Below are 12,643 nucleotides of genomic sequence, written 5' to 3' on the forward strand. Positions count from 1 at the left end.
GGTGCGGCCCTAAAAAGACAAAAGACAAAAAAAATTAAAAATAAAAATAAAATTAGGATATATTTTAAAAAAAGAATTATTGAGGGCTAAAAAAAATAAAGAATTACTGAGGGAGTACATCAATAAGAATACCAAATTAGGGTGAGGGAAGGCTTAGGAGACCAGAAAAATGGATATACTATTAAGACAGGTCAAGGGAGAGGATGTAGTTTGAGAAGAGGGCTTAAGTCAGAAAGCGTTGTAGAAGACCACCAACCAAGGGGAAAGGGGGAGGGGAGGGGAGCCTATTCAAGCACCTAAGAGGGAAGGATCAGAAAAGAGAACAGGGGGAGAATGTTTATAAAACATAAGTAGTAGTTTACAGTGACTGAAAAGCCAACACTGTGAATGTTGCCATTAGGAGGTCACCATTGAGTTTTCTAAGGGTAGTTTCAGAAAATGGTAGGTAGAGAAGCCAAGTGCAATAGGTTAAAAAGTGAAGAGGATGGAGTTCCCATCATGGCTCAGTGGTTAACGAATCCGACTAGGAACCATGAAGTCACGGGTTCGATCCCTGGCCTTGCTCAATGGGTTAAGGATCCGGCATTGCTGTGAGCTGTGGTGTAGATGGCAGATGCGGCTCGGATCCCTCGTTGCTGTGGCTCTGGAGTAGGCCGGCCGCTACAGCTCCGATTAGACCCCTAGCCTGGGAACCTCCATATGCCGCAGGAGCGGCCCCAGAAATGGCAAAAAGACAAAAAGACAAAAAGACAAAAAAAAAAAAAAAAAAAAAGAAAAGAAATGAAGAGGATTACCAGTTAAAAGTGGCAGGTAGGCTGAGCATTTATCACTGTTCCCTACCAAAATCACATGAAAATGACAATAAAATAACAAAAGAGGCATAAAGATATATGGACAAAGAGAATGGAAGAGGAGACACCAACAGATTAGAGATACCAAAAATTTTTTTGGAAAAGAGAAGGTAGATGGTTAAAGAGTAACTAACTGCCTCAGAAACCAAAGAGCCTATTGTGGGGAAAGTCACTTAGAAACAAGCTTAACTCTACTTGAGCACTCTGGAAAAGTTAAGTTTATAAAAGATTTTTAAGGGCCTGAGAAAATGCTGTTATCTGAAAAAAAAAAAAGAACAGGCAGGAAACAGAGCGGTGCATTCATTGCATTATCTATGTACCCACTTTTTAATGGAATGTATCCTTAAGAGGTGAAAAACACTAAAAGGAAACATACCCAACATTAACAGCAGTTATTGCCAGATGATCATATCCCCATCACCTGGCAATAACGGGATTTTTTTTTTCTTTCTTTCTTTATACTTACTGGATTTCCAAATTTTCTATAATAAGCATACATCTAATAACTTTTTAAAATTTAAGTAGTAAAAACAAACTTCAGTTTTAAGGTTATGTTAATGGGAAAAAAGGAGAAAAATGTATGCATTACACTAGAAGTACTAAAAAGGAACAACACTGTCCAGCAGCTGTCCTGAGCTGTATTTACACCCTTTGTAATTTCATGTCTACGATTAGCAAAATTTATAGAATAAACTCTGGAGACTATAACACACAAACAGGAATGGCTCCTGTTTTCTGAATGGAAAGGAGTGAGTGGGAGAGAGATGGAGGAGACTACCGCCCTCAGTAAAAAAAGTATCAAGTTGCCGGATCTCATAATAACCTTCTCTGTGTCCTCCACTTTGGAGGCACCATGGCAACTGGGAATCTCGGAATATCAAGGAAGAAGCATAGAGAGTAAAGAGTTTGGAGAGTTGGTGGGGGGAGGGAGAAAGCTTAGGGAAGCTAAATGAGAAATCCTAAGAAAGCCACAACACAGCAACACTCTCACAGGCCCATCTGCAAGCAAAGCCATAACAAGATAAACTCAAAATGAGACCAGTTTCCTTATTTCCCATTAATGAGCCAGAAGATAGGAAGGGGAAATGAAATTTCCTGTCCTCTCAGTAATGGTTATTCTCTCTATATGAATTAGAACATTCACAGTATATGCTGGCTACAATCAAAAGTCTTTCACATCTAAATTCCCAAGTTTTAAGCCCTAATATGCAAAAGACTTAAAGGTTTTTCCAGTTAAAAAATTTTACCTCCCGAAAGGATTTGTCCATAATAAATAATATCATGGTATACCAGGATGACTCATTCTACTTTTCTAAAAGCTTTTGCAGCTATTATTTATTTTTATCTCCATCACTAGATTTAAAGCAAATCACTTCAGACTCAGAAGTAAAAGACTAAAAAGAAAAGAGAATCCTTGTTTCTTTCCAGGTCAAACACAAACACATGCAGCTAAAACCAGAAAGCTCTGTCCTTCATAGCTTCTGGTCAAATCATACTATGTTTTATAATGGTCCCTTTCATTATGATTATAAAATCCATTAAAATATCATTAGTGCAACATCAAACTATTGTACTACAAATGATACAACAATAAAAAGTGTGAGACAGTAAATTATCCTTTATTTTTCCTCCCATGTCTCTTCATTCCACCAAGCTATCACTAGTAGCCATATATTGTGATGATTCGCTACCTTCCTTTTTTAAATAAGTCACTAGTCACTGCCATTAACAACAACAACAACAAAAAAAACAGAGGGTAACAAGATAAAGGAGTTTAAAGGATATAATAATATATAACACGTGTTCTTGGATTGGATACCAGTTTGGATGAAACAGAACTTTGGAGTCAACTGGAGAAATTTGAATATGGTATGCATATTAGATTAGATGAAAATTTAATCTAATATGCATACAAAAGTGAAATACAAAAGTGGGAACTGTCAACAGAAAAGAGCAGGTTGTAAACCAGTGTGTACAGGATGATCTCATTTCAGTAGAGAGAAATGCATATGCACATATGCAGAGAAAAAGATCCAGAAGACTATACAAGAGGGTATTAGCAGGAATTTTCTCTGGGTGGTGAATATACAAGGCTTTCGTTTTGCTTTCTTGTATTTTGTTTCAAATTTTCTTTATAAAGCTTCTTTAATAAAGCATTATTTAAAAATATATTTTCTAAAATTTTCTTTTTCTAATTTCTGTCCCTGTTTAATAATGCTGACGTTTAATTAGAAAAAAATTGCTTGGGAGTTCCCGTCGTGGCTCAGTGGTTAACGAATCCGACTAGGAACCATGAGGTTGCAGGTTCAATTCTTGGCCTTGCTCAGTGGGTTAACGATCTGGGATCTGGCGTTGCTGTGAGCTGTGGTGTAGGTCACAGATGCAGCTCGGACCCCGAGTCACTGTGGCTCTGGCGTAGGCTGGCACTACAGCTCCAATTAGACCCCTAGCCTGGGACCCTCCATATGCCATGGGGAGCGGGGGGCTAGAGAAGGCAAAAAGACCAAAAAAAAAAAAAAATTGCTCAAAGAGAACAGAAACATACTTATTACAGCAAGGGTTCTAGTTTACTGTAGTGGCTAAGAGTGTGAGCTCTGACTGGATTCCATAAACAATTCCCTGTGTAACATTCAGCATGTTATTTAACCCGAGTCTCAGGTCCCCATCCATAAAAAACTGCAGGTGATAATCGTACATTACCTCATGGGGTTGTTGTGGAGATCAAGCGTGATACTCCACATAAAGCCCAGCAGAGAGACTGGCATAGAGCGAAGCACGTGATAATGTTACTGATCATTACTATTATTTTTCTAAGTAGTTGCTGAGAAAACAGGACTACTGGTTCTTACGGATAATGTGAAAAATAGGGCAGGATATAGCAGCAATAGGTCAGATCTCTCACTATTTTTGTTCTCTTGAACTCCCCTCCAGACCCAGTCAATGGCAGTGGAAGCTGACAGCCACTCCCAGACTCTTGATTCTCACCTTATTACCTTATTTCCTAGGGGCGAGGCTCTGTACAGCTCTGCATGAATTTTTTTTTTTTTTTCACTTTTTAGGGCCACACCTTTGGCATATGGAAGTTCCCAGATTAGGGGTCAAATCGGAGTTGCAGCTGTCAGCCTACACCACAGCCATAGCAATGCCAGATCTGAGCCTTGTCTTCGACCTATACCACAGCTCGCAGTAACACCAGATCCTTAACCAACTGAGCGAGGCCAGGGATTGAACCTGTGTCCTCATGGATAGCAGTCAGGCTTGTAACTGGCTGAGCCACAACAGGAACTCCCTATATGAAATTTAATACAACCATGAAATGTGGAATCTGGGACCTGATTCCAAAATGAGTTTATCGCCTGTCTGCATTCCATGACTGATACCTCTGGAGAAACTTTAGAGATTCACAAAATAGCTTCAAAACTCTAGTTAGAATCTTTTGAAGAGTCAAACATGCTACAGGAGATCTTGTATGTGAATTCTAAATTTTCTAAGATATTGATACTTTCCTTTCTAGATCATAAAGGAGATAGGAATATACCTAAACCTCCTTCAAGGAGCCCTTCCTGAGTGAACCTAACAACTCTCTCCTTCCAAAGCAGCAACTACTACTTTTTTTTCCGCTTTTTTGGTCACACCCAGCATCTGTGACCTACACTATTTTTTGTTTTCTGCCTATCCAGCCACCACACCCACTAGACTTCTCACTCAGCACCTAAAACCAAGCCCTAAACTTGAGAGAGAAACCCACTCTCATCCTATACAATGGCAATGACTTCACTTGGTTTTAAAGGACCTCCAGCTAGTGTCTCTTGACACTACATCTTAGAGATTAACTCTTTAAGCTCTATCACCTGTAAAGGATTAGGCTCTTCATTCTGAGAGCTGATCCTAAACTCAGTCAGTCTCCATTTAACCTTGGGTTCAAAGAGTGAAAAGGAGTATCTGGATCAATACCATCATTTTCACAGGTGAGGAAAATGAGTCCTAAGAGGTAACATGAATTGTCTGTGGTCACCTACTTAATTAGTGGCAGATGTCAGAAAAGAGTCCATTCTAATACAGAAAATGAATTTGGAGCAATTTAAATTACTCTCAAGGACACCATATCCACAAGTGACTTAAGAAGAGAATCATACAGATAGCCAGCAAACACATGAAAAAATGCTCAACATCGCTGATTATAAGCGAAATGAAAATCAAAACTACCTTGAGATACCACCTCACACCAGTCAGAATGGCCATCATTAATAATTCTACAAATAGCAAGTGCTGGAGGGGCTGTGGAGAAAAGGGAACCCTCCTGCACTGTTGGTGGGAATGTAAACTGGTACAGCCACTATGGAGAACAGTATGGAGATACCTTAGAAATCTATACATAGAACTTCCATATGACCCTGCAATCCCACTCTTGGGCATATATTCGGACAAAACTACTTAAAAGAGACACATGCACCCGCATGTTCATTGCAGCACTATTCACAATAGCCAGGACATGGAAACAACCCAAATGTCCATCGACAGATGATTGGATTCGGAAGATGTGGTATATATACACAATGGAATACTACTCAGCCATAAAAAAGGATGACATCATGCCATTTGCAGCAACATGGATGGAACTAGAGAATCTCATACTGAGTGAAATGAGCCAGAAAGACAAAGACAAATACCATATGATATCACTCATAACTGGAATCTAATATCCAGCACAAATGAACACCTCCTCAGAAAAGAAAATCATAGACTTGGAGAAAAGACTTGTGGCTGCCTGATGGGAGGGGGAGGGAGTGGGAGGGATTGGGAGCTTGGGCTTATCAGACACAACTTAGAATAGATTTACAAGAGATCCTGCTGAATAGCATTGAGAACTTTGTCTAGATACTCATGTTGCAACAGAACAAAGGGTGGGGGAAAAAATGTAATTGTAATGTATACATGTAAGGATAACTTGATCCCCTTGCTGTACAGTGGGAAAATAAAAAAAAATAAAAAAGAGAATCAACCAAGAACCTTTATCCTCGTTTAGAACATTAGCTATTTGAGAAGCCAGTAAGAACTGGCACTGTCTCCTTCCCAGGCAGCCGATCACACTTCAATCCATGGTTCATCCACGAGCTGCAAGAGTGGGTCTTGCAAAAGTTGGGCATACCACTCAGGGATCAGGCGCTCCTACCACTGACCACATACACTTTGCTACCACTAACCACACAGACTTTGCAATAAGAACCATCAACTTTGGGAATGACTTGGCAACTATAAACTGCCTTGTAATATCATCAGCTGTTTCTTACAATGCATTTATCTCACCACTGCCAAACGCACAATTTCCTAATCCAAAGAACGTATATTCCATTTTACTTGTCCTCAAACTGGGCATATTTCCCAAGGAGTTGCATGGCTTTAAGAACTGAGATTTCACCCAGTTCTTTCCCAACAGGGACACTATGACATTCTGAAAACAATTCTCTGTTGGCTGTGTGTGACCATCCAGCACATTGCAAAAAGAAGGTTTAGAATCTTTGGTCCTCTGTCTTGTAAAGGCATGTAACCTCACCAGTCCCAACCTGCAAGCACAAGATTTACAAATGACCTCAAGGAGGAAGATGATCACCACCAACTAAGTGACCTATAAGTAAGAAAAAATGTTTACATAAACACCTGACCCCTTTTCCCCCCCTCCCCGACGCTAAATACTGACCTCTATTCCTCTTTTTTAACCCAGAGATTAGATATAATACTTGATTCACTAACTCCTCAAAACCAACTGTCTCTGAACTAGTTATAATTAAAACACTTGGATGATCAGGATAGTAGAGGATAAAAGTTAACTGAAATGGAATAAGGGCATCTAATTATGAATTACAGTTTTCTAGCTATCTACCCTTAAGCAAGTTATCTTCCCCCTGTAGGCCTCAGTTTTCTCATCTATTTTAAAACAAAAAGGTATTAAGCTAAATTATCTCTCTGGTTTTGGTTTTTTGGGGTTTTTTTGTTTTGTTTTGTTTTTTGCCTTTTTGCCATTTCTAGGGCCGCTGCCTCGGCATATGGAGGTTCCAAGGCTAGGGGTCCAATTGGAGCTGTAGCTGCCAGCCTTCCCCGCAGCCACAGCAACGCAGTATCCGAGTTATGTCTACGACCTACAACACAGCTCACGGCAACACTGGATCCTTAACCCCCTGAGAGAGGCCAGGGATCGAACCCACAACCCCGTGGTTCCTAGTCGGATTCATTAACCACTGAGCCACGACAGGAACTCCTATCTCTCTGGTTAATGGCAGTTCTAGGCAAAGTAAAAAAATAAACTTGCTTAACTCTTTTCTTTAGACCTCCACGTGGCCAAATAGGGGTGACCACTGACATTCATTATGTCATCTTTCAGAAGCAAGGACCCCAAATCCCCAGGGATAACCATAAGAAAAGATAGTCACATTCAGCCAGACTCAGTATGGGATTTTCCTACAGAATCTATATCTTGAGGAGATCCTACCATGCCGCAAGGGAAACGAATCTGACTAGGAACCATGAGGTTGCGGGTTTAATCCCTGGCCTCGCTTAGTGGGTCAAGGATCTGGTGTTGCCGGGAACTGTAGTGTAAGTCGCAGTCGAGGCTCAGATCCTGCATTACTGTGGCTGTAGTGTAGGCCGGCAGCTGTAGCTCCAACTTGACCCCTAGCCTGGGAACCTCCATGTGCCAAGGGTGCGGCCCTAAAAAAATAAAAAAAAAAGATTCTATATCTTGAGTGTATAAAATGGAGCTGAATTACTTCATCATTCATTAATAAGAGAAACACCAATGTAATAAAAGCAGCAACATGCACCCTAATTTATGTTTATCTAAGCTAGACCTAAAATCTCAACCCAGGCTGTACATTAGAATCACTCAAATAACTTAAAAAAAAAAAAAAAAAAAAAAAAAGTCCCACTTCCAAGCCAAGCCAGTTATCAAGTGAATCCAAATCTCTGGAGATGGGGCTCATTTCTTAGTTTCCCAAGCGATTCTGATAAACAGTGAAAACTAAGAACCACTAATTTAGAACGTTTAATGCAAGAAATTCAAAGCAAGTGACCAAAACTTCACACAATCAAACATCAATAAGTAAGAATAACCCAGCATTACTACATACGGACATTCTCAGTTACATGTAGAGAACTGCATTTTAGAGAAAAAGGAGAGCTCTACAACAACCCTTTGCTCCTCAATGAAGACTGGCCCTGCCAGAAATAGAATACAATTTCCTGACATGATAAAGCAGTTTAAAGAAAGATTACTACAATCAACTATAATAAAAAAAATTTTAATAAATAAACTCTCTCTCAACAAACTGGTTAATACAGTACCAAATAAATGAGCCAAACTTTCAAAGGGGAAAAGAAAAAAAAAAGTTACTACAAATTTGCCCATCCCTGCAAAAGTCCTACCAGTCATTAGGACAGTAACAACACCGTTAGTCAAAGTAGTACAGAGACTGAAATTCCTCAATCTATCCCTCACTTGCTGGATCTCACTAAAAGACCCAGCATGTAGGAAGAACAGGAAGAAGCTGAGAGGAATATTTAAGAAAAGACACTTTCAAAATCTGCACTCCAGGCAAAATACATCATTTCCCAATTACCCAACAAAGTTTTAAATCCGGTGAGATAGGAAAAGGTGAAATAATGTTGGCTCAAATTATTCTTGCTCTTTTCTTCAGAACAAGATCAGTGAAACCAATAGGACAGATTAAATAAGATTTTTTTTTTTTTTTGGAGTTTCCTTTGTGACTCAGCAGGTTAAGAACCCAACATAGTGTCCGCAGTGAGGATGTGGGTTTGATCCCTGGCCTCGCTCAGTGAGTTAAGGATCGGGTGTTGCTGCAAACTGCAGCTCAGGTCACAGATTCAGCTCAGAGGCCATGTGGCTGTGGCTGTGGTGGAGGCAGGCCGCTATAGCTCCAATTCAACTCAATTCAACCCCTAGCCCAGGAGCGTCCATATTTGCAGCCCTTACGAAAAAAAAAAAAAAAAAAAACCAACTTTTTTTTTCTTTTCCTTTTTTGGCTGAATCCATGGCATTTGGAAGTTCTTGGGCCAGGGACTGAATCCTAGCCAGAGCTGCAACCTACAATGCAGCAATGCTGGATCCTTAACCCACTGTGTCAGGCAGGGGATTGAACCAGTGCCGCCACAGAGACAAGCTGGATCATTAACCCACTGCACCACAGCAGGAACTCCAGGACAGGTAAAAGAAGTAAAACATTAAACTTCTTTGACTTACCTCATGTGTAAGGCCAAGCCATCCTGTAGGCTAGAAATCCCCAAGTCAGAGAGCGTATCTGAGCTGACAGAAGCTGGTGACAGAGAGCCCTCCTTCTCCTCCAGCAGGTCCAGCTTCACCAGGTTGCTAATCTCATCCTCTGAGTTATCTTCAGACACAGAACCAATTATGAAGCGGGAGTGCTGGTTCAACTCCAGAGGTTTAGCCAAGGGAGACGGTTCATCCATTATTCCTTCAAAACGAGCTCTCAGAGCTATGGAGAAATGAAAAGTAAGTGAGAAAAGCAGGTTATGGACAATAACCTATACCTGAGGACAGCCACAGGTTAGACCTGATACACCACAGCTGGCACTTGGAAGCGAGGCCAGTTTGAGAACTGGTTAACTTGGCTATTCCTTTCCACAGCTTTTGTTTTCTCTTTTTTCTTTTTTTCTTTCTTTTTAGGGCTGTAACCACGGCATATGGAAGTTCCCAGGCTAGGGGCTGAATCAGAACTACAGCTGCCAGCCTATACCACAGCCACAGAAACATGGGATCCAAGCCATGTCTACGACCTACACCACAGCTCATGGCAACGCCAGGTCCTTAACCCGCGGATACTAGTTGGGTTTGCAACCTGCTGAGCTCAGGAACTCCAGCCTTTGTTTTCTAAAAGAGAAGAAAATCCAGATCATGGGAACTATGCCTAAAAAAATTAACACCTGTTCCCTTTTCCTCAAAGAACATTCTCTCTAAAAATTACAAGCCATTCCTAATCTCTATCAATTTGGTGATGTCCAAGAGAAAATAATGATCAATAAAGAAATCTTCATGGCAGGTGAAGGTTGCTTATTGTGATGCTGCGATTTCAGTTGTTAGTACAGGGGAGAATGTAAGGTTAGGGTCTGGGGAGAGAGGTGGTCATTTGAAACTTGGTGTTCAAAGTATACAGCTATCATCTGGTTCCAAACACCATACTGTGAAAGGCTATGAATTTTACGTAAGCATATATGTATAAATATATACAATAAAATATATTCTTTAGGTATATACATATATAAAGCAAACTATGTATAGATATACTATACACAAACACATGTAGTTTGTTTTAAAGCAAACTGCAGGTGGCTATTTTTTAATTTAAAAAAATCTTTACTTGTCCCCTTGAAATTTTTCTTAAATTATAACTGTTAAAAAATCACCCCCAAATGTCTGTTTTGGGCTCTAATGTGCTAACTGCTGACACTGATAGGAAGAAAGTGAATCTACCATTAAAGGTAAAAACAATAATTAATGGAGATGTTACATCAATTAAGTACAGGTTTTCTAGATATAGGGCCTTATTAGTCAGGACATTGTCAGACATTGTCAACCACAAGCAAACTAAAAGACAAGGACCAAAACATAGTTCAAAGTTCATAGCAACAATAAAAACCAAAACTAAAGGAAACAATATTTACCTTGTCATCCCAAAAATTCTATTTAAAAAAGTCAAAACTACATACATTAGTATTAAACAGCTTGTAGCCTGACCAACCACTTTTAATTCAAAGTAATGATTCCCAGTCCTGATATTGAGGTGCTCTAAGAGAAGGTGCTTATTATTAATAATTTTATATGCTGTAAACCACTGACATATAAAAGTAAAGAGTAGTGCTCTCTGGAGTTTCCGTCGGGGCTCAGTGGTTAAGGAACCTGACTAGCATCCATGAGGACGAGGGTTCAATCCCTGGCTTCGCTCAATGGGTTAAGGATCTGGCGTTGCGGTGAGCTGTGGTGAGGTCAGAGACTCGGCTTGGATCTCGAGTTGTTGTGGCTGTGGTGTAGGCCAGTGGCTACAGCTCCGACTGGACCCCTAGCCCAGGAACCTCCATATGCCGAGGGTATGGCCCCCAAAAGACACACAAAAAAAACAGTAGTTGTCTTTGACATTAGATAATAAAACATCAAGATTTAAAAATACTTGAGAATGAACACTAAACATATTATAATCACACTTGCATCATTATTTCTATATAATTTGTGAATCAGAACTTATTCATTTACAAACACAAAGCAGTATCTGCAAATGCTAAAGCAGTGGTTCTCAAAGTGTGGTTGCCAGACCAGCAGCAGCAGCCACAGCCACAGAAGCACCTGGGAACTGTTAAAAGTACAAATTCTTAGAGTTCCCCATGGCTCAGCAGGTTAAGAATCTGGTGTCGTCACTGCTGTGGCTCTGGTTACAGCTGTGGCAAGGGTTCGATCCCCGGACTGGACACTTCCGCATGCTGCAGGTGCAGCCAAAAAGAAAAAAAAAGAAAGTGCAAATTCTTAGGAGCTACCATAGACTAGTTAACTGTATCAGAACCCACAGGATGGTACAGTAATATATATTTTAACAAGTCCTGAAGTTTGAGAACCATGTGTGCTAGAAGAATGAAACAGTAACAACAAACTGCCAGGAATGCCCAAAAAATACTTATTGACATTCACTAAAAGTGAGCTGGAGATTATGTAAGCTGTTATTTTTTTTTTTTTTTTTTTTTTTGTCTTTTTGCCTTTTCTAGGGCTGAACCCGCGGCATATGGAGGTTCTCAGGCTAGGGGTTGAATCGGAGCTGTAGCCACCGGCCTACGCCAGAGCCACAGCAACATGGGATCCAAGCCGTAACCTATACCACAGCTCACGGCAACGCCGGACCCCCACCCACTGAGCAAGGCCAGGGATCGAACCCGCAACCTCATGGTTCCTAGTCGGGTTTGGTAACCACTGCGCCATGACGGGAACTCCCTCTAACTTTAATTTTTAAAACTAGAATCAAATATGGAAATACCACACAAGCAGGAAAATTGACATCTAAATTCATTATACTTATCTCCCTTGGAATAATAAGTTTCTTAAAAAAAATTTTAATGTCTCCCAATTTCATAATCCGGCTCACTTCCAGAACCTTCAAAGAAAACCAAATAATTTAAAAAGAGGAAAAAAGGAGAGAGAGGGTGAAAGGGAAAAGTTCTAGCAGATTGACCACTCTAACGAACCCCAAAAGGTACACCAGTAAAAAGGCTACTTCTTTCACATTTAGAGCAGTGAACAGTCAAGCTTAAAAATCACAGGTTAAGAAGTCCCGCTGTGGCACATGGGTTAAGAATCCAACTGCAGTGGCTCAGGTCACTGCATTGGTATGCATTCAATCCCTGGCCCAGGAATTTCCATACGCCACAGGTGTGGCCACAAAAAAAAAAAAAAAAAAAAAAAATCCAAATGCCATCTCAACTAACACAGAATAGCTGGCTTTTTTTTTTTTTTTTTTTTTTTTTTTTTTTGCTTTTTTAGGGCTGCACCCTTAGCATATGGAGGTTCCCAGGCTAGGGGTTGAATAACAGCTGTAGCCGCCGGCCTACGCCACAGCATGTGGCAACGCCAGACCCTTAACCCAATGATCGAGGCCAGGAATGGAACCTGCAACCCCATGGTTCCTAGTTGGGTTTGTTTCTGCTGTGCCACAGTGGGAACTCCTACTGCTGGCTTCTTCACAAGAGAAATAAGGCATCTGAGGCAGCTAATAACCTGACCA

The 12,643-nt window shown here is 40.5% G+C and overlaps 1 protein-coding gene across 11 annotated transcripts in view; it reads right to left on the bottom strand.

Moving 5' to 3' along the window:
* The window catches only part of ACACA (acetyl-CoA carboxylase alpha), a 294,152-nt gene that overhangs the window by 206,282 nt on the left and 75,227 nt on the right, over nucleotides 1-12,643 (bottom strand). For all 11 annotated transcript variants that reach the window (XM_021066228.1, XM_021066229.1, XM_021066236.1 and 8 more), the window contains 1 exon segment: nucleotides 9,106-9,358. In XM_021066228.1, the coding sequence (XP_020921887.1) occupies nucleotides 9,106-9,332 (227 nt within the window). In that variant the 5' untranslated portion in view covers nucleotides 9,333-9,358.

The sequence above is a fragment of the Sus scrofa genome, chromosome 12 (assembly GCF_000003025.6).
Source record: "Sus scrofa isolate TJ Tabasco breed Duroc chromosome 12, Sscrofa11.1, whole genome shotgun sequence".
In the NCBI taxonomy this organism is placed as follows: domain Eukaryota; kingdom Metazoa; phylum Chordata; class Mammalia; order Artiodactyla; family Suidae; genus Sus; species Sus scrofa.